General features: G+C 40.3%; 1 protein-coding gene across 4 annotated transcripts in view; it reads left to right on the top strand.

Annotated features, from left to right (window-relative positions):
* Positions 1 to 23,008, top strand: part of LOC112459669 (neurobeachin) — a 190,817-nt gene extending 167,809 nt beyond the window's left edge. For all 4 annotated transcript variants that reach the window (XM_025023900.1, XM_025023901.1, XM_025023899.1 and 1 more), the window contains exons 38-53: positions 2,387 to 2,504; positions 4,528 to 4,630; positions 7,882 to 7,997; positions 12,240 to 12,352; positions 12,504 to 12,644; positions 14,011 to 14,130; positions 14,292 to 14,444; positions 14,589 to 14,661; positions 15,518 to 15,702; positions 15,781 to 15,958; positions 16,043 to 16,123; positions 16,221 to 16,391; positions 16,520 to 16,783; positions 16,987 to 17,183; positions 17,264 to 17,415; positions 18,155 to 23,008. In XM_025023900.1, coding sequence (XP_024879668.1) covers positions 2,387 to 2,504; positions 4,528 to 4,630; positions 7,882 to 7,997; positions 12,240 to 12,352; positions 12,504 to 12,644; positions 14,011 to 14,130; positions 14,292 to 14,444; positions 14,589 to 14,661; positions 15,518 to 15,702; positions 15,781 to 15,958; positions 16,043 to 16,123; positions 16,221 to 16,391; positions 16,520 to 16,783; positions 16,987 to 17,183; positions 17,264 to 17,415; positions 18,155 to 18,245 — 2,256 coding nt within the window. In that variant the 3' untranslated portion in view covers positions 18,246 to 23,008. The remainder of the gene's footprint in view (positions 1 to 2,386; positions 2,505 to 4,527; positions 4,631 to 7,881; positions 7,998 to 12,239; positions 12,353 to 12,503; positions 12,645 to 14,010; positions 14,131 to 14,291; positions 14,445 to 14,588; positions 14,662 to 15,517; positions 15,703 to 15,780; positions 15,959 to 16,042; positions 16,124 to 16,220; positions 16,392 to 16,519; positions 16,784 to 16,986; positions 17,184 to 17,263; positions 17,416 to 18,154) is intronic.
* The last annotated feature ends 93 nt before the right edge of the window (positions 23,009 to 23,101 follow it).

The following is a 23,101-nucleotide window of genomic DNA, read 5'->3' as shown; positions in this document are numbered from 1 at the left end:
CGGTTTGCGGCATAAGTGCATAATGTGACATATCTCGTCACTCGAAGTCAATGTCAAGCATGAAAGAACGATATATCCCATTTCCTGAAGTGATCGAATGTGTTAAGATTGTGAAAAGAAAATAGAAAAATTATTATATTACTTAAGCTTATTGCTTATTGAAAAATAATTGCTTGCTATAAATATATTGTTTTTCTTTTATTATAATTGTAAAATATTTTAAACCCATGGTGTGTTTACACGCACCCCAATTTTCGTCGGCAACTGTTTCGGGCTTTTATTACAAGTCAATATGACATTTATGATCCCCAGAGATTTGAAGCTTACAATCTACAATTTTGACATTCGTATGGGATGTCATCGTTACGTTTAACATATATCCAACAATTCAAAACATGCTTTAACATTTTTTTTTTCGTTAATGAAGTTGACTTATTTCTTATATGTTCGACATCGAAGAATCATCATCGTGCAAGGAATTTATTTTGATGACTTGCTGTGATAACGCTCTTGTAAAATGTAGATAATTAAGAATTCTAATCGACTCGACTATCATCGTCATGACAATATGACCATTGATTTTGGTCAGGTTAGCAGATAAAAAATATTACCTCAGCCAGGGTACGAACTTGGAACCTCCCCCATTATTCCGTATAGGGTGTCGTGCCAGTTCGACCACTGATGCATGTGGTAATATTTATCACAATTATTCTGACTGAGGTAATATTTTCCGCAATAACTTAAATTATTTAAATATTAGGATATAAGCATCAAAATTACATTAATTTAGAAAGACCAAAACCCATGGTCCGAAATATCTAATGATAATCTAATCAAAATCAATGGTCGTATTGTCATGACGATAATAGCTAGTCAAGTCGATTAGAATTCTTAATTGTTTATTAGTTTCTGGCGAAGTAAATGTTTCTTACTCGGTTCTTATAGATGTTACGAAATACAATATCATAAAATATAGAACAATATAGAAATGTTAGAGTTGGATACTGTATTAATTTCCGTATACTAGCGATCTATTCTTTACTGATGATTATTGGTTTATTAATTGAAACAATTGCACTCATTAGGATTAAAATTGTATATGAAATATACGAATGTTTTCTATTTCGGCTTGTTAAAACTTAATGACTGTCTAGTTAAGGAATTTTAATATTTATTTCTTTTTTTTTATTTGTCTAATTATATAGTTTCTGTGTGTATAGTACGTACACGTGTATAATTCTCGTATTCATTGGAATTCATCCGCCATTGCTATAAAATTGATTATGCTATAAAGGTGTTTGCGAAATGTACATATTATAGTCACAACTTATCAAACTTTTGAAGAATAATAAAATAATTATACATGTATAAACATGATGCTAAGGTGTCTTCGAGTACCGGTGTCACCTTTGATAAGTTCGACAACGTTTCTGGTTACGCTTACGTTTACGATACTCGCGTTTTTATCACGAAAGATGGCCCTAACAAACGACGAAAACCAACAGATAAGATCTTATTAGCATTTCTGACCGCAGACCTCTCGAGCGTAATCAGCTGAATGGATCATTTTGGCGGAATTATTTCGAGGATAATTTCATTCGCCGCGCGTAAGGACATCGCGGCGGCACGATACGTCCTCATTAAGAGGCAAAAATTGAAGGCCTCGTTAGATGCCGGGGTGGTAAATCCGGGATCCCTCACTTTGTCTCCCTTCTTTCTTATCCCGCGTATACGCCGAAGATCCTTTTTTCCCTTCCACCCTGCGCGCACTCGCACTCTCTCTCTCTCTCTCTCTCTCGCCGAACCTCGTTCTTTCTGTTCTCCACCTCTCCCTCTTTCGCCAACGAGTTGTTCACGACTCGTTCGAGAGCGCAAGTCCGCGAGGTCCTGGGATCGATTCTCGGCTCAGCAGGAGGCTCCTCCTACCATGACGGCCATCTTGCAACCGGCACTAGTCTCACTATATCACATCACACTTCACTGCACCGCGGTTGCATTCTTATATTCAGCCATGCGCTCGTACCCTCGGACCATACCGCCTTGGACCCCAATGGGCATTTTCCTCGCGATGTCGGGAAACGCTCACTTAATTGTCATTTCGAAAGGTGTCTCGCGCTCGTAGCGATAAATAATTAATTACGAGGCAGAATAAACATTTTTTAAATCTAGCCACTTATACAAAAATGACAATAGATAAGACAGTAGCAACTAAGATCAACCGAAGGACATCTTTTAAAATATGTAAGTTAATCTTTTTTTATAATTATAAACGAATGAAATCGTATATTACAAAATATTCATGTCATAGATATATGTATTATTTAACAATTGTCCGATTCTTTTAAAATGATTAATAAAAGGAGGGTGTATATAATTTTTGTTCCAGGTACTGAAGTACTGCGACCACTTGCACGGAAAATGGTACTTCTCCGAGGTCCGCGCGATCTTCTCGCGGCGTTATCTGCTGCAAAATATGGCCATCGAGATCTTCCTCGCCAGCAGAAGTAAGTGCCGGCAATTCCTCTTGTTTTGTTCGTCCTCAATCAGTGCGCCGCTCTCGGACGAGAGCGCGCGCTCAGCGCATTCTGTTTCTTGTCGACTCCCCGAGTCCCTTTCGCGTTATTTCGCGCGATGCGATCTAATCCGGCGAACGAGCGGCGCGACGGAATTCCGAACTCGCCGCAAGGTGTTGCGCGCCGCGCGTTGGTTTTTACACAATAAATATCTCGCCCGCATTACGGTATGTCTCTTTCCAAAATCAATTTGTTATTCAATCCCGCGGGCACACCTGCCGCCGTTACTGCACTTTATCCCGCAGCGTCACGTCGCAATCGTAACTTAACTTTCCGCAAGCACGGTGGCGTCATTTTTTAATCGAGAATTAATGTAAAACCGCCGCGCCGCGTTTCTCATTAATTGAATGTTAAATAGTTGAAATCGAAATTTTATATATTAATGGACTCTCGTCGCGCTCGCATAATTACTGATAATGACGTTCAAAGATTATTCGTCCTTTGTTCAATCCGTGGCGGTTTGCCGTGTCTTATAACAAACCGCGCGAGAGAATTATTTATACCTGCGCCTCACAGTCCACTATCCCGCTGATTATTTCTCCGGGGCGCAGATAAATTCCCAAGGCGTTCCCCGATTCTAATCTGATCCTGACTTTCGATGCGTCGCGTCTCGTGAGGAGACGGTTAGCGGTGGAATGTCATCCCTGCGAGGTGCCTTCGCCGTTCATTAAAAAATCACTGGAAACGCGCGTTCGTTAGCCGAAAAACGCCGGGGAACACGCACGGATCGCGTCTCTCCTCTCGCGATAAATCGTCGAACAATAAAAACCGAGGATGAGTTACTTTATAACGGGACCGCGGCGTAACTTTCGCTCACCGGGGCCGTATATGCTTTACGTTACGGTCGTCCAAAATTACGTATGAAGGGACCTCCTCGTTATATGGAACGTAGCAGTCCTGCTGCCTGCGAGACGGCTCTCTTACGATTACCGCCTCTCGACATGCTACTTACCTTGTGTTCGCTCGCGTAATTTACGCTGTTATCGGACATTGCCGCGAATAAGGGCGGTTTCTGCAACAAAGTGATTGCTGAAGGCATCTGCTTGTCTCACTACCGGCGTGCGAATGTTCATAATTAGAAGATTAACGCGTACCAGCAGAAATTTAAAAAAAAGTGCGGAGCAGCTGGAGAGAATATATATATGCATGCTACCTCATACGTACTAAATATACATGTGTATAATAAATAATGTTATATAAACCGAACGCGTGCGCGCATTGATTAAGAATGTCGATTTACATTGCTTGGGAAGATATTTATACGATATTTATTGAAACTATGAGAATATACTATTTGTTTAGAGAAAAGAGAAAAATTGATTTTAAAATATATGCGCATATATAGGAATATTCGCTATATTTTATTCGTATAAAAGTAAAACGATTGAATTTTTTTTTCTCGACTTAATTAAGATTACACGAGCATTTTGCTTTCGTGTACAGATAGTTCGGTAAATTACTAAGAAGTATTTATGGTAACCATCTCTTCGCACGCTACCCTTTGAACTCTCAGGGGGAACGTCGCGGGGACGCACTCTGAACGATTGAGTCTCTCTCTGGCTTTCTATCATTTCGCGAGAATAAGCTAATCGATTTTAAAATCTACAAATTTATCACAAGCCTAGTCATTGTATAATAAATTGGATACAATTATACTTATTAATTTATCATCACGATCTGATATCTTGATAATATTAGCATAATGATTAAATAGCGATATTCTTGCGGTATTTAAAGGCAATGTTACCGCTTTATCTTTGACACAATGTCTTCATTAAACCGTAATCTTTATCGATATTCTCATATGTAAATACATGTCTGAATCTGAAGAATTAGATTTCTAAAACAGGAAGAAATTCTATCTCTCTCGTTTATCATCCGAATGATTGACGTCGACGTATCCTTGAAATCGGACTCGCTTATAATTCACGCTTTAACACCTTTTTGCCCGCAGCTTCGATCTTGTTTGCGTTCTCGGACCAGGCGACAGTGAAAAAGATGATCAAGGCGCTACCGCGAGTCGGTGTTGGCATCAAGTACGGGATACCCCAAACTAGGTAAGCGATAACCAGCCCAGAGGAAGGAAGCGCTTCTGTCGTTCCACGGAAAGATCTAAGGATCTCGGAATCTACTTCCAAACATGCTCGTCGCATTCCCTCGTTTCTTTGTCCTTTTCGGTTAAACGATTCCAGGGACGGATTCGAAGCGTTTCTTTCTACAGATATTTATCATTTTCAGCGTATATTCCAACTGTAGGAGTACAAATGAATAAGAATGAAAGTATATTTTAATTAGTCACTATCAGTAAATCAAATGGAGAAAGAAGATGAGATAAAGAATATTTTTGGATAATGATTTAGCGTTGAGTTGATTCTTGAAAGCGATAATAGATATCAGTTACATCGCGATTAAGTGCATGATAACATTGAAAATTATATCCATGCACAAGTGTCCTTTTACAACACATTTTAATTACTTATGTTTGTTCTGCTATTTTCATCATACTTCCAAAAGATATCTTTTATTCAACTTATTAATAACTTATATTATTTTTTATTTAATTGGTATTTTTTGTAAGAAATGACGTATTATTTATTAGACGCACATATATTACTGTTTTATTATCTTAATATATATATTATTGTAGATGTCACTGAATTCTACATTGAAGATATATTAAACAATGAAATTTTGTACATAGAAAAGTTTTTATTAGTTTATAATATATTGCCAACATATTATTTTATTGTTTTATCTTAACTCTTCACGCTTTCCTTATAAGATAAGTATTTATGACATCTGAAAGAACGAAAGTTATACAATATGAACGAACGTAGGAAAGACAGCAAAGACGCAACATTCGTCCCTGCATAAAGTTCTATGTCTTTCTCGTATTGTGGTATCGTAAGGACCAAAGAGAGAGAGAGAGAGAGAGAGAGAGAGAGAGAGAGAGAGATTCTCGCAGGATACGAGAAGTCTCCCATAGGTCGGCAAGAGTCGGCGGCAAGAACAGAGGTTCGCGTATATCCGCGCTTCTCGACCCATCCATTACAACGTTCCTATATACGAGATAGCCGGCGAGAAGGATACATCGGCCATAAATATACGACGGCAAACTCTGACGTTTCTCTCTCCGACTGATCTGAGAAGAGAGAAAATTCCTTTTGGCTAACCGAAATAATTCGTTTGGTATATAAAATGCGAATTCGCGTTGTGACGTATGAAGAAACATATTCATTGACGAGAAAAATTCCTTAATTAATGTTTAATTAGCGTATCGCATTATTCTTGAAGATATATTACAATTATTGTTCGGTTAATTTTAAACAAATTGCATTTTAATATAATCTCAATGAGCTCGTTTAGACAGATTTTTTTATCGCAACTTTAATTATATTGAGGTATGCAATATTAAAAATGTAAATGTCGGAAATGTTAATTTTTTTTATTCACCAAAAATATCTTTCATTAAAATTTGATGTAATGAACATGACGCATTCTACATGTTTCCATAATATTAGTTTAATAAGAATTGTTTATTATTGTGAATGGACAATGTATTTAAAGAAGATCCGCGAAATCAACTTTAATAGTTTCGCAGAATCATTGAATATTGAATATAAATGTTGACACGCTAACTAGTTAAATATAACATAGTTATCTCTTACGCCAATGTCTTCAATTGCAATACATTTTTTAATTAGCAGAAGATACATATAGATATATAGATAATAGATACATATAGATATATAGATAATTATAATATAGATAATTATATAGATTTATAAAAAATATTTTACATATAAATATCAAGGATATAACTCCGTAAGACTCGCTCGCGTGTTTGTATCTAAATTTATTAACATACATATAAGTCGATAATAATTAGGCGTTTCTTTAGCATATCAGTTACATGTTAATTTACATCTACCGACCTTGCCGTGAATATTAATCTACTCCGCAGGTAACATGAATAGAATATAGCTATAAAATCGTGTTCTGATCGCATGCACGACTTAAATATGTATGTATAATATGTATGTATAATCATATTTTACGCACATTTATTTTAATTATACATTCATAAATCGTTGAGGAATCTAACAAACAATACATACAAATTTTCATACGAGAGTGTGATTACGTTTCGACGTTTTATGCTTTTGAGAAATGCAGTCGGCATTTTGCCGGTCGCCGATCGTTCTGGAAGTTTTCATGCTCGCATGAAATTTACGCGAGATGAATCCAAGGATTGAATTTATGCGTCCGGTCGTCGTCGTGTACCCTCCTTCAACATCTGAAGGACGAATGCCCGTTAAAGTCTCTCGTATAAATCCTAAATCAGCGATGTTCGCATTCATAAAGACGCACAACGGGCTTTATGGCGCGAACGCAAAGTGCCGGAATGAGCGCGTCTTGACGTAATTGCTCTTGTGAATTGAGCCCGACCGCCGTCTTAATTGCGTATCAAAGCCGATGTACCGCTCGTTTGATTTGGCAATTAAAGCGCGCTGCGCGATGCCGAGAAGTGACACGTCCGCGCAATGTGGCCCACAATCTGGCACGCAATTTACCGTTTTGGCGGCGAACCATAAGTCGTCCAGGCTTGTTCGATTATGGACACTTCATTGTCGGCGCGTGTAGCTTCAATGCATTTAAGTATAATGCATATGGATATTCTTATTTCCATATACCTACGCGATCCTTCATACTTCGGTCTAACGAGCAGAGATATGGACGTTTTAAATACTCGTGGCAAAAATAGGTTGAGATAAAATGTTATATTGATACATAAAGTCGTTAATAATATCGTTGACAACCGAGGAACGTTGTAGTCACCGTTATGCAAAAATCGAGCAACCAGAACTGTTTCTTCGACTCGCGTTAGGTATTAACTGATTGGAGTAAATTAATCGGAGAACGTATACGGTTTACCGAAAAGTTGTGTTTACTTTGTTTTTTATTAGTTACATTTCATATATTAATATATTTTAATTTGAATATGCTATATACATAGAAAAAAAGAAGTACCAAATCAACACTAATATGCGCAAGAATATATAATCTTGAAATGAGATTATATTGCGTTAAACGAAGAAAATTTGCTTGAATGAAGTCATTTATATAGTTAAACGAAGTTTTATATAATTCAATCAAGAAAAAAAATTAAAATAAAAAGTCAAAATTCTTATAAGAAGATTATACATTGTTTTACATATATACTAGTAACTAGTATATATAAGTTTCGATTTGACACTATTTTTTCTGTGTAGATACTGTAATTGGTAAAACTTCATTTATTTTACAGACGGGCATCGTTGATGTCACCGCGACAGTTGATGAGAAGCTCTAACATGACTCAAAAGTGGCAGCGTCGGGAGATATCCAATTTCGAGTATCTGATGTTTCTGAATACAATCGCCGGTAAGTACCTTTACTTTAAGATAAATGTAAAACGCGATCGAAATCGACCGGCGGTCGGTCGGTCGGTCGATTCTGACCTGTGTATCGATTAGAGAAAGGAGCGCGAGACTAGCGAAGATGCCGGGGCTTTTTTATGGGCGCACACGGGCGGATGGAGTCTGTCGCGGCGCATTAGGGATGTTCTCAATCAGCCCTGTGTTCCGTTAGCTACCCCATGCGAGTAATCCCAACCTTGTGGACCCCGGTAATCCTCTCCCGAGGGACTCACCACCACCCCCTCTCCCGCCTCGCGTGGCTGAGGGCGAAATGGAGGCGCGTCTTTGTTTCTCTTCGGTTTAATATCGGCTCCCTCGCGCGCGCGTTTATCGAACCAAATCACGAAACTCGAGACACCGCGCCCCCGCCTCGTGCGCTTTTTAACGAGACAGTTCGGACGCCTCTTGACGAGTCACGACGGAATCCAACCGGGCGCATCGTATCCCGATCACCTTGCTGCAGCCCTTTCATCGAAGCGTATTCTTCTCCACGGACAACATTTACGCGAGATTTAATGATACTTACACGCAAAGCGTGCTCGCTCGTTGTGCTTTTATTATTGTGCGCGCACGGTAGAACCAATTTATCTTTAATTTCACGGAAGAGAGGATTCAACGGGCACCATTTGTCTTCGATATTACACGCAGGAAGCCTACGGAAGAAACAAACGTATCATCAAACGATTCTCTTCACTTGCCGCGAGGTTCATCGACTCTCCGAGAGTGATCGATCTCTCGCTGCCCTCCTCTCCCCACAGGCCAAGTTCCTTCGATGATAATCGCCGGCGCGCACGATAGTGTTGCGGGCGGCACGCCGATCGTCGTCGCGGCCAATATTAACCGGCCGATCGGCCGCGATTCTTGTAAACGAGTCGGTTATATGTATAGGGGCGCACGCTCAAGCTCCTCGTAAGTTATACCGCCCGCGTGGGATTTATGCGCACCCACGCCCGCGGTCGATCGGCCAGCTCGGCTTAATGACGGCGATGAGCACGGACGCGTAATTATTCGCATTTCGGCGCAGTCCGCCGCGATGCCCGGGGGTGGCCGCAGCCGCGTATTTACGAGGGTTATATATTAATTGCTCGAATAAATAGCCGTGGGTACCGGGGGCCGCGGCTCTAACGTCGAGAGCAGCGAGAATCATTGGAATCGGAGAGAGAAGGAGAATCGATACGAAAACGAACCGGTCCGCGCCACGCCGCGCCGTATCGTGCCGCGCCGCGCCGCGCCGCGCCGGTCCACGCTCCCGCATACGATCAGGATTTTATTTGCTCTCCGCGCGTCGGTTTATTAAAAATTAATGACAGTGAATCCAATGTAAATACGATAGCCCGCACCGGCGCGGCGGCGGCGGCAGCGAACCGACCGCGCGTGTACAGGGCGAATCGCGAAGAGCGATCGTCCAAGACGGCGACGATCGATAAATGCTCCTCGGGAAATGTCGCGCGTTTCTTGAATATCGGTTATTCACCTTCACATTCACATTCCCATCCATAGTCACATTTTGTCGCCGTCTCCGTATTGTTTCCCGCGGAAAATGATTTGCAACACTTTATGGACCACCCTGTGCAAAATGCGTATAGCAGTTCGTAGCCCGCGGCATGCCGATTGCAACGCAATCTGATCTTAACTCTTCTCAGTATAATTGCTTTGGTCACATCCCGCGGATATCGCGATAATTCAAATCTATTTATATACTTTGCAATCATATTTCGCATATCAACTTTATTTGTGCTTGATAAAAAAGAGAAACACCTCGAGAAACACATAACATTCACTACTTAAATATTTATTAAAGTGAATAAAAAATGTGGAGCATAAATATTATCGCGGAATATAATATAATGTAATGTACGATGGGCATACGCACGCGTGCGCAAAGAGTATTGATGCACGAGTATCTCCATATATCTGTCGCGTTTATTTTTCAAAATGTATGCGGTTCGTTTTATATATACGCCGAACCACGGACCTTTTATCCCAGGTAGTTGCCAACAGGTCGTCGCCTTCGTTTTCGATCGTATCTAGGCTGGTCCTGCTTCGCAGTGAATTATTGCCGAGGACGGCAGCGACCAGCGACACAACGCGATAAAGCGACCGGCCGACCGATCCATTCGTACACAGAACGACTATAATCACGATACACAAACGTAGTGTAAACATCGTTTTACCTCAACCGAAATAAATACTCGACGTCCTAATTTTACGACTCTCTCAATTATCATTAAATTACGCATTATGTTAAATTTCGAAAAACCGGATTTAGGGGGTAAGACGATACTTTGCACGCGCGTTATTCCTTCGACTCTTACATTCGCGCGACTGCTCCCGTTGTACGCCGCAAATTATTACGATCCGTAAACTTTTTTTCCGAATATTGTTCGTATCTCTTCTAGAACGGGGATAAAATTCGGGGAGAGGAAAGCAAGGGTTAAGGTCTGATGTCTCCCTAAGACGAGAGAAACGAGCGGACACGGCGAATACGTGTGTGCGTTTGTGTCGCGGACATTCCGCTGTCGAGGCGCGTTCCCCGAGCGCTCACTCACGCCGACGCTACCATTAATAATCACTTTGATGCATAACGCGGCCTCGCTATTATTTACGCACAGCCGTCGCTCGCGCGGCGTCCCACGATTTACGGTCGTATTGTAGCGACGGTGGGACTTGTGCAGCGGCCGACGCGGTACAACTTTTGCCGTTGCGTCGCCTTTTTTCGTTGAAGGAATTAAGTATTCGGCGAACTTCTTAGAGACGCGGTCTCACAGCCTAACAGTTCTTGTCGAAATGCGCTCTAATAAAGGGACGTATTCGCGATAATAATTAACATTTTGACTGCCAAAACTGATTTTAATATTGAGTTCTGCAGAGAGAAACAGAATCGAGAAATAAATACTGTTGATAAAATGTGCAGTCATATTATAAAATAAACCATACCGAAAAAATTAATAAATATATGAAAAATTTATATGTTAAATATTATATATACGTTATTTTTATTTTATATTATTATATATTAATATAATTTTAGATGAAATAAATAAAGCTGTCACAAACCGAAATAACAAATATTTTTATCATTGAAACAGATATAAGCAGAAAAATAAAAAATGAATAATTTTATTCTTAATATATCTATATATAGTGTATTATTTTAATATCTTTCTGTTCTTTTTTGCGGAAATTAACGCATCACTCAAATACGGACGACATGGCAGTCAAAGTGATAACGAGCAGTTAAATGTTTTTTTTTTAATATCAAAATCGCATATCGGTGTTTTAAACTTCTACTATATTGTATATCACTATTTTGCGTTTGTTAAACGATGCATTGCACTTGCAGATTTAGCACAAGTCGATTGCTTCGGCGAGTTTAACTATCTAATCGCTTCCGTTGCGCTTTATCACGCGAGTGGGAACATTTCGCGTGCTATGACGCCGAATATACGGCCGCGAAAGAAAACGAAGTAACCGGAGCGAGGGAGGACGCGCGGTGACACACACGTGTATCCGTCACGAGGGCGCCGAGTGACAAACTCGCTGACGTGCTTTAATTAGCGACAGGGAAAGAGATTAGAACTCAGCCTTGGGACCGCGCTGCCGTCACTAATGCATTTCGGGATGGGATTCCATAGGGGGGAGGGGGGCACGAGTAAGACCTCTGGGAGTGACAATTTCAGGAGCGATTAGCCGTCACGCTCTGAGTTATGCGCTTACTAAACGGCGCGCCGCGCCCCATTGAGCCGCATGGCGCGTTTTTCGTAAAAATAGAATCACGAGCCGCGGCGCGGCGCGGTCTCGTGGCCGCTTTCGTCGCCCTTAGCTAACAGCGGGGGTGCGAGATAGACAGGAGTGACCGTGGCTGAGACGCTGGGTCAGAGCGAGGAAAAAATTAAGTCGGCGATTATCCGCATTAAAAACCAAACTGCGATCTTCCCTTTCTATTCTCGGCAGTACGTACGAGGAATTTAATTTAAATACCACCCGTTCCGAGACTTCCTCGGTCTTTTTTTTGTGTGGGATACCGAGCGATGATTTAAGGTCATATAAGAGAAAAAAAGAGATACATACATGGCCTTAACTTAAAAGACCCCGTTAGGTATTAGTATCATCAGCATCAGAATTTATCGACGATGCGGAACATGATAAATCAATCAAGAAATAAAATGTTCTTGGTTCTAAAGGAAGTAAATTTGTATCTTTTCAGGCCGCACGTACAATGATTTGAACCAGTATCCTGTATTTCCTTGGGTGTTAACAAACTACGAGACGAAGGAACTCGATCTCAGTTTACCGAGCAATTATCGAGATTTGTCCAAGGTATAAACTTAGCGAAATATATTGTAATGAGAGACATATTCTGTTTATCTCATTCTCTTCATATAAGTCATATTTGATGATATTGAATTTTCGAGATATTGCAGCAAATTTTTTAAAATAAACAATTAAAGAATATTTATGTATTTTACAGCCAATTGGCGCGCTAAATCCAAACAGAAGAGCTTACTTCGAGGAGCGCTTCCAGAGCTGGGAACACGACACTATACCGCCCTTCCATTACGGCACGCATTATTCTACGGCAGCCTTCGTTTTAAATTGGATGATACGCGTGGTAAGTCTCTTGTTATTTTGTAAAAATAGCATGCTCGATAATATTTAACTTTGTTTCGTTTATTTACAGCTGTAAAAAAAGCACAGATAGTATATCTTTATAACAATTATTATCATTTAAATACGAGAAAAATGGAAAATTTATTAATTTGCATTTATCTACATTTATTTTTTACAAACGTATTTGTTAAGTGAAAATATTAATTATCCGTCGCGTCATTTCCTTTGTCGAGATTCGAGTGAAATCGAAGTTTAACGCAGGATATAAAATCGGGTCTTTATTCGTATAATGGGCGTATAATTAGCTTCCAATCGCTGATTTTTGGTCTTTCCACTTACGGAGCGTGTCCAGTCTGCACCATAAATTTAAACGACACTTTTAGTACTGCGTGCACGCTAATTTGGGGGCGTCGGAACGCCCTCGTGCCAACGACGCCCGCCTTCTCGTTAAATATACACATTTGTTTTCTGCTGCATTTCCTCGTTCACTTGAAATTCAGGGCCTAACTGGAATAAACGTCTTCATCTCCCTCTTTCTTTCTTTCTTTGTTTTTTTTTTTCAGACTAAAGTAGATAATATAATTTATATAGAAAGTTTATTTCATTGTAGGTATATGTTATATCTTTGTTGATTGTAACTTAATCTACCGGCAGTTTGTCAATTATTGCTATTATTCCAATGATATTACCATTGAATTTATGTAATTGGTCTTAAAGAATATTTAAATGAATCTAAAACGTGTTTGAAGTATTCGTATTATTTCGGCATATTTAAATTCAAAACAATGACATAACGCACCTAATTATTTATTCGCCGTACAAGGCACTTGCACGATAAAATATTGCATCATAAACAATTTATTGGTCTATAACCGCTTGCCCCGCCGTGGCCGTTTCGTCCGCTTAAGATGCGTTAACGATCCGTTTATAGCATTATCGCGGAGTTCTGCCATAAAGAAATAGTTTTAGGCCTGGTAGGTATGCAACGAGGATCGCGTTCCCAATAGAATGCAAAAATCGGGTTTACGCTCTTATGTACACTCGCATTCGTGCCGCGGCACGAAAGTGCATGTCGATTATGTGTGTGGCCTCTCGCTTTGCATTCGTTCGCCTGTCAACGGAACGGATGACTGACCGAGAGACGAGAGGAGCCTCATCGCAAGAAACCGCGCGCACAAAGGACCGCCTATAAAGTGTCCCTAAGTGGCGGTTTAGAGTCGAGCCGCATTTTTTTTTCTCCGCCCCAACTCACACTCGTCTCTACGTCTCATCCCTATTGACATTCTGCGGGATTTATGTTGCTCCCGTTGCGAGAGGGCCCAACTGGTTGCTCTAAAATGGTTTCTACAAATAAATTATCCTTACAGGAACCGATGACTACTATGTTCCTGGCGTTACAAGGCGGCAAATTCGATCATCCTAACAGACTGTTTTCATCCATCGCGCTCTCGTGGAAGAATTGCCAACGCGATACATCCGACGTGAAGGTTCGTTGCATTTAATTAAGATACTCATAAAATTTACATTCCCGCCACGCCTCGGTGAATATCCATTGTTATCATTGTTACTGCATAAATTTTCGATCGTATACGTCGCTTGTTATATACTAAAGATCGACGGAGCTATAAATTCGCTTTTTTATTAACAGGAGCTGATTCCGGAATTCTTCTTTTTGCCGGAAATGTTAGTGAACAGCAACCGCTACCGTTTGGGTAGGCAAGAGGATGGTAGCGCGGTCGGCGATGTTGAATTACCACCTTGGGCTTCGTCACCCGAAGAGTTTATACGTATAAATCGAATGGTACGGGATTAACTTTTTTAGAATCAACGTTAAGACTTAATATAAGCTTTAAGTTAAAAAATATTAACATATGCAAAAATATATGCAATAAACACACACACATGTTTTACAATAAATGTTTTTATTAAATTGTATTTTTTTTAGGCACTCGAGTCCGAATTTGTGTCTTGTCAATTACATCAATGGATCGACTTGATATTCGGTTATAAACAGAAAGGTAAGAACAACTTTAAAACAAATTACGATAATTTATAGAATTTATCATAAATTCGATATTAAAAACGTGATATATATATATATATATATATATATATATATATATATATATATATATATATATACATACACACACACACACACACACACATATATATTATATAATTTATTCTTAAATATATATTAAATCCATCATATTCGGTATCACGGAGAAATGAAATCTCTGTAATTTTGTCTAAAATGATAAGGTCTTATTGAGATATATGTACATCGATCGCAAAATCATTCATGGCGTTCGGTTCGGGCGATACCCCGAAAATTAAATCAATAAATGTTCGCACAATGGCAGGCGCCACTTGCGAGCGCCCAAGGTTGCGCCTTGGGTGTTGGGACGGAGGCGTAGTCGAGTCAAATTAGATTTCCACCGATGTTAATTGCTGATGGCGCCTCTATATCCGGCGCTTCCCCGAAGATGCTGCCTCGGCATCGGGCGCGAGGGAGCGAGGGAAGATGACTGGCGTACGAAAGCGCGCGTATGGAAGGAATTAGTTTTTAGTTAGCTTCCTCTTTCTTGGTCCCTGTCCCGGCCAATTAGGCACGTGTGCCGAGTGCGACAATGCGTCCCACCCGTAATATGCAACACGTTTACGTTACGCAGCCGGTAGCACGAAAGTGGAGCCAACCGGAAATACCGAGCACAAGCAATCGTCGAGAGCTCTCTCAGAATCGTTTCCGAAGAATGCACTTTGTCGCGCAGCATGCGCGACAACGCGCAAAACAGGATCGTAAAATTGTAGCAGAGGGTAACGCGTTAAAGATCTTTGTGTAAAGTTTCGATTACTTTGTTTCTCTCGCAGGCCCGGAAGCCGTACGTGCAACCAACGTTTTCTACTATTTAACGTACGAGGGTAGCGTGGAATTGGACACGATCACCGATCCCATGATGAGGGAAGCTATAGAGAATCAAATTAAAAATTTCGGACAAACGCCGTCGCAACTTTTGATGGAGCCGCATCCTCCGAGAAGTTCAGCGATGCATTTGGTGAGATTATCTCGACATATACATGGAAAGGTAATTTTACATCCGGTCGTAAAAAAGGTTGAGAATATTTTCTTTCAGTCACCAATGATGTTCTCGAGCATTCCGGATGATGTGTGCATGACCATCAAGTTCCCGTCTAACTCGCCGATCTGTCACATCTCGGCTAACACTTATCCTCAACTGCCACTGCCATCGGTTGTGACGGTAACTACCGGACAGCAGTTCGCTGTTAATCGGTGGAATACCAATTATGCAGGTAAAGTAATTTTCTACACGCACTACTGGTACTTAAGTTTATCCTCACCACTTCGCAGTTATCGCAATTTAAACCCTTTTGCAGCCTCCGTGCAATCTCCGAGTTATGCAGATACACCTCAGGCGCAGGCTGCCAATCAGCCATTGTCCATGGATCCTGTTCTTTGTAAGTATACACGTACACATACAGGTGAAGTAACATTTTTCAAGATGATGTCTTATTGTGCATACTAATTAACAATACTGTGCCGTTATATTTTTAGCTCAAGCGGCAAATAGCTCGAATCCAACGTTACAACGTCGACATCTAGGCGACAATTTTAGCCAAAAGCTCAAGATTCGTAGCAATTGCTTTGTTACCACTGTGGATAGCCGATTCTTGGTGGCCTGCGGATTTTGGGACAATAGTTTCCGCGTCTTTTCCACCGAAACAGGTGAGTCTTAATATTTCACAATCGATCGTGCCTAACGCGATAAATAGATGGTTAATAGATAAATAATTGTTAGTTTACATGTTTCTTCACATGGTAAGCTCTATTAAAGAAAAAATTATTATTTGCAGCAAAAATCGTCCAGATAGTGTTCGGTCATTACGGAGTTGTCACTTGCTTATCGCGCAGCGAGTGCAACATTACTTCCGATTGTTACATCGCGTCCGGAAGTGCTGACTGCACTGTCCTTCTCTGGCATTGGAACGCAAGGACACAGACTATCGTCGGTGAGGGTGAAGCACCGGCGCCACGTGCCACCCTTACAGGTCACGAACAGCCTGTGACGGCCGTCGTCATATCCGCCGAATTGGGTTTGGTTGTCTCGGGATCGCATTGTACGTATTACAAGTTGAAAAAAGAATTGATCCTAAGAAAAAGTATAAAAAGATACTTTGATTTGATTGACTAATGCTTTAATTGATTTTTTTACTCTGTAATTATTGTGTAATAATTATAGATATACTGATATATTGAATTTAGAACGTTTGATCTTGAGATAATTTGATTGATTTTTAATATTACGAATACTTCGATACAGACGGCCCAGTACTCGTCCATACTACTTTCGGCGATCTCCTAAGATCGCTCGAAGCACCGAACGGATTTTCGTCTCCCGAGAACATCGCTATGTCCCGCGAGGGCGTCATCGTGGTAAATTACGAACGTGGGCACATAGCGGCCTTCACCATAAACGGAAAACGCCTTCGTCACGAGTCTCACAATGATAATTTACAGGTACTTAACTTTTGCGATTAAATTTAATTTTTTGATAATTTATATACGATTGTATTCGTAATATCGTTGTTTATTTCCAGTGTTTACTATTGAGCAGAGACGGCGAATACTTAATGACTGGGGGTGATAAGGGTATCGTAGAAGTTTGGCGAACTTTCAACCTTGCTCTACTTTATGCATTTCCTGCATGCGAAAGCAGCGTGCGTTCTCTCGCACTTGCTCATGATCAAAAGTAAGTAAACTCGACATATGAATTTAATAAAAAAAAATTTTTTTAGATATTTAATATGATGACACAATGTTCACATAGTTTCTGTTTTAAATTTATATTGTTCTATAATATGCAAGGTTGGATAATATCTAGTTAATTAGTTAAAAGTTAATAATTTTTAACTTAGCTTATAATTAGTTAAAGTGAGTTAATTTTTAATTTAACTAATTTCTAAACACATAAACTTATTGACTTTTTCTAAATTAAAAATTATTTTTATCTCTGAACGCCAATATTTTTTTTCTATAAAATCTTGAACATTGGACAATTAGTTTAGAAAAAGCTCAATGTGATTGTGATGAGCGTGACACTTGTGACAGTGCCTAAGGATGATAATATAAAAATAAACAAAATTTCTTTGTTATTTTATATAAATTTAATTACAAATAAAATATTAAAATGATCTATATTATAATTATTTTGTTATTTAGAGTAATCAAATTTTAAAAAATTACAACATTCTTATTTAATGTAAATAATGCTTTTAAAAATTAACTTATAATTTAACTCAATTTAATCTTAATGCAATTTTTAACTGATGTGAGTTAGTTTTTTGTTCATGCAAATTAACGTAATTAAATTAATTTTATAAGCCATTAACTTTAACTTAACTTACAATTAGTTACAAAAAAAATTAACTTACCTAACCCTGATAATATGAAGAGTACAAATTACTACAAATATATTCTGTTCTTTACAGGTTTCTTCTAGCTGGTCTGGCAAATGGGTCCATTGTGATATTCCACATCGACTTTAACAGATGGCATCACGAATTCCAGCAGCGTTACTGAAATTACGACTTCCTCTTCGCCTAAGAAGGCACACGAAGAAAAGCGCACCCCATAAGACAAACTCCTGCGCTTAACTTTCCAACTAGTACGACAATTTCGAATTTACATGTAATTCTTGGACAAATGACGCTTTGTTCGTTCGATTTCCCGTGGAACATTCACGAGTCGTGTCATTTCACGAATGTATGTACGAGGGAGCTATATATTATTTGCGCGATACATTTGTACGGGCCAGCTTCTCGTCAGACTATCCTTAGATTCGCCGCAATTTATGATACGCAAAGTATATTCTATCAGTCGTTTCGGATTAGATGTAATGAGCGGCAATGAAACACGAACGTGGTGCACTGCGAATTTTAAACGTTTAGCAATAAAACTCGCTTTCTTGGCTGCGTGCAGTGCTTCCGTGGAGGAGGAGGTCGAGCGGAGCGTGATACAGAGGGCGAGGTGCAATCAGAGTTCCGGCCGTTTATCCCGCGTAATTGCCGAGTGGACGTCAAACCACGTCGCAAAGTTTGTAAAAAAAAAAAAACACGAAAGCGTACCGCTCGAAACGCTAGTCAATTAACGAAGACTCGGATCTACTTACGTTCGCGAGTGTTCGCGCGATTTCTTCTCGCGGCGTGGAGAAAAGAGGGTACGCTATACCGGGGAAAAAAAATGACGACCGCCGACACGAAGAGCGAAAACCGCGTTAGAGACGAGAGACGGCGGAGCCTGAACATACGTTATTTTTATGCCTGGAACTGCACGTGGATTTGGCCCACGACATTCTAGCGTTAAATGTCCAATTGTAAATACGGATATGTAATTCTTCACGTTATACATATATACATACACACGTGCATACACGCGCGCTTGATTCCAATATATTAGAGGGGGCGAGGAGGCGATAGGCGTGTATTATCGCGAGAGGTTTGCATTGTATTCTTCTCAGGCGTATTAATGTCGCTCACGTCGAACTTTTTGGCTAAGCACCTTGTACGTTCAGTTCGGACTACACGCATGCGAACGCACCGCATATCACTGGTATCAGCGGTGCCGGTAGATGTTTCGCGGATAAATACGTTTTCGCTAATCATTCTCCCGGCCGCGGTATCAACCTCCCTACCCCCCGCCGCAGCCGCCGCCGCCGCCGTCGCAACACTTTCTACACCCTGATGTTCGCGTCCTTCGAAAGAGATCCTAATTTTTATCAAAGCCGTCCAGCTTAACTTTTGCGAGGATATTTCTTAGTATTTTCGCACGCGACGTATACTAATCAGCAAAGCAAGTTATTTAGGCTAAAGTAACATCCCGAATTCATCCTTAACATTCCGCGACTTGTCGAGGATCGCGTTTGTGTGTGAATGCGTCGTCCCTAGGATGACTCGAGTGACGAGATAAAGTAGGATATACGAGAGACGAGAAAAAGAGAGAGAGAGAGTGTGTGTGAAATGTGAGAGCGAGAGAATGAAGAGAAAAAACAAAGCGGACATACACCTTAACATCCAACAACGATGGGGAAGAAGATGCTTGATCACGCATAAGCGATTAGAATTACTAGCTTGATTTTTTCGTTCGTACGTCATCGTAGAACATGTGATAGTCTTGTAGTGTTACTACAGAGTATTGTCATTCTGAGCCTTGTGTATTTCACGAGCTAGTCGTAGACACAGGACGCCGCATAAGTATAGACTTCAGTTATTCGTACGTATTTCCGGACGTAGTGTATTGCCGTCAACTTGGTTTTAATCATGTGTAACAAGTAATTATTTAATCTATCTAAGGAGACAGAGAGACGAGGAGAATCGTTTTGTTGTCGTTGCTTCGTAGCCGACGATGATCCAAGATTGCCACGACAGTTGTCGCAAAATCTTCGTGTACGAAAGAATGACGGGAGGTGCGAGGGTGCGGGAATTCTCTCGTGTGCGATAGAACGCGGGATGAAAGTGAGAAAATACATATAAATATAATTTATTCTCGAATTTCTCAGTTGACCGTTACATTTGCTTTGCTTAAAGCGAAACAAACGAAATTTTCAATTCCAGCAAAGTATGTCAGTTGTTAGTAACGGATTAACTAAAAAGTGATTTGAAAGAAACTCCGGAATATTAATACAAGGGTAGTTTTCGAAATCTTCAAAGCGTATATCCTTAATAATTTAAATAAATTTTTTAATGTGTAAACGATTTTATTGATTGTAGTATTGTTCAGTGGTAGGTGCGATGACAAGGAATAGATTTCCCTGCACCTCGATATACGTGTTCTAGTCAAGATTTACCGTCGAATCGCTGTCGTGAAATCACCTGCGATCCTCAGCATTTAGGTATCGATACACTTAAAAAGATATGCCGTACTGTTTACGTGTAGTTGTATAAAAGTAAAGGCATAGCGCCGTCGTTCTAGCGATCAATCACCTTGGGCTTGCGAGATCACGGTAGCGTTACGGTCGTAATATCGATTCTTGCTGTGCAACCGGACGATCAGATGGGCGAGCCGCGCAAATTGATCGCCGGTAAACAATTTTTAAATGTATAGGAGAATGTTACGTGTGAAACGTGTTAATAATGGTGTATTTGCCACTCGTTATGGGCGTGCTTCTGCATCGGTTCGTGTCGTTTCGTTCGCGCGGAAGAATGAGGGCGTGAATGAGAGAGGAGGGATGACGCGAAGAGGGTGAGGGATGGACACGGGTGAGATGCCGAAGGGTTGAGGGTTGTGTCTGGGTGCTTTCAACAATATCGCTAATTTTCTTACGTACGGAAACGAATTTTTATGTCACGCGTGTAAATGTTTACGTGTGTGTTCTCGATGTATAGGCGCACCTATCGATGCACTTTATTTTCGCTACGCTGAGAAATACGGGAAAGAGAAAACGGGGGAAAAAAAAGAGAGGCACACGACATTCCATCTGCATTTCCTGCTTTTAGCCGATTTATAATTGCGTTCGTTCATCTATCTGGAGCCGAAGGAGGAAGATAAAATTGGCAAATTGCTCCTTGTTCATAAAAAATAGTCAAATTAAAGAGAGAGAGATGTAGTTAAATTGCGAGATAAAGGGGATAATTTCGACGACGCGTGGTAGCGAATATAATGACGTGTATTCGGCACGCATCTTCGCAATTATTTAATAAGCGCGGAGGCAGCGTAATGGATGAGAATGCATCGAGGTGACGAGAGGTCGCGCAAGAGAAGAGTTTTTATATTTGTTTATAGATGTGTGAGAATGTGCTGCACTCTTTAAGCAAGTTGTTAGTGAATTCCCTCCATATTGCTAATATACATAAAGGAAGTTAACTCAGATCGATTTCTGTCCGTACTTGAACATTCAGTACATGAAAACAAAAAAAACTAATATTGCTACTATTTTAAATAACGCTAAGTACAATGCTACGAGAGTTTGCCTATATTATTATTACGATTACGATTTATTGTCGTCATTATTATTAATATTATTATTATACGATTGTGGCTACATTAACGTACTTAATATTGACGGCTACCTATAGGAGCATAGATTTGTATATTCGTCGGATAAGGCCCTTAATGTTTGCGTGTTAAGTAATAATTTTACTTATCGACATTACGATTACGAGGCGAAGAAACGTAACGAGAACTGTGTAAAGTTTTATCCGGTTCACCCATGCCGCGAGCTGCCCGTAGAGAAATAACTTACATCTATAGACTAATCGATGCGTCTGTAATGTTTATAAGCGTAATCACGGGCGGGACAGGAGAGAAACAACGCTGCAAAACACACGCGGATATAACACTCAAGCGCTTACTCATTAGGCTCACGTTTATCTACTTAAAGACACCTGGTTTAAAGTTTCTCAAAAGTTATATTGTAAGAGCGACGCGGGAGAGAGAGAGAGAAAGAGTCAACGTAAGAGCTGAGAAGCTCAAACGGAACGTGAATCGACGTCTCGGTTCGTAACAAGAGAGTCGCGGCTAATCGAAAGCTTTCGTCGACGCGTATGATCAGTTTTTTTTTACATCACATACGAAAGTCAATATACAACGTAGCCGTAAAGTTGGAGCAGAGCCTCGATCGCGCGGATTCAAAGGGGGCTCGTTGAGCATCAATTTGCACCAATGTTTTATAAGCACCGACTCGGCTTTTTTTTTCTCCTACCTCGATCTGACGCGACCCGATCTGACATTTAACGTGCGCGGATCACGGTCAAGCTCTTCCAATTTACGGATCGCCGTTAACCGCGCAATTACATCTCGTCGAGGATCGAGCCTCCCACCGACTACGGGCGTCTTCGGTGAACATCTTTTCATGAATTGAAGATTGACGCGTGCGCGCGCGAGAGAGAGAGAGTATGACCAAACGATTGTGTTCCGCGAACAAAATGTAGTTAGTGGCCTAATTGTTTTGCCGGCGGTGTGTGAAAAGCGCGCCCGTGACGGTCTGACGCTCGATCGGTGGATGTAGGATGATTGGGCGCACCGTCGAAAAGAGAGTCTCCGACGACACTTGTCTCATAATTGATTTCCGACGAAGCCAAAACCGTAATCACGGGCACCTCGTCGTTGACAGGAGATACGCGGTACAGATTAATTCCCGCCACTTTTAAGGAGTACTACTAGGTAGAAAAGTACTTAAGTCGTTGCTACATACCAGTATATATAAGCTCTATCGCTTATTTTATACTTAGAAGTATTGTAATGTTCGATTAGAGGTGAACATAATGGGAAAGTTGTATCTTAGCATAAGGTAGAATAATCTGTAAAGATAAGTAGTCAAATAAATGAAAAGTACATTTGATGTTGCAGACGATCTTTTTTTTTTCTTTGTAGCTTCAACTGATATAAACTCGATGTATTTTAAGTGATATTATACAAAATATATTAAAATTGAGCAATTA

Source organism: Temnothorax curvispinosus, unplaced genomic scaffold (genome assembly GCF_003070985.1).
Source record: "Temnothorax curvispinosus isolate PA1 unplaced genomic scaffold, ASM307098v1 QBEX01010053.1, whole genome shotgun sequence".
Taxonomy (NCBI): Eukaryota; Metazoa; Arthropoda; class Insecta; order Hymenoptera; family Formicidae; genus Temnothorax; species Temnothorax curvispinosus.
The sequence above is the reverse complement of the archived record's forward strand: the minus strand, read 5'-3'. Positions and strand labels throughout refer to the sequence as shown.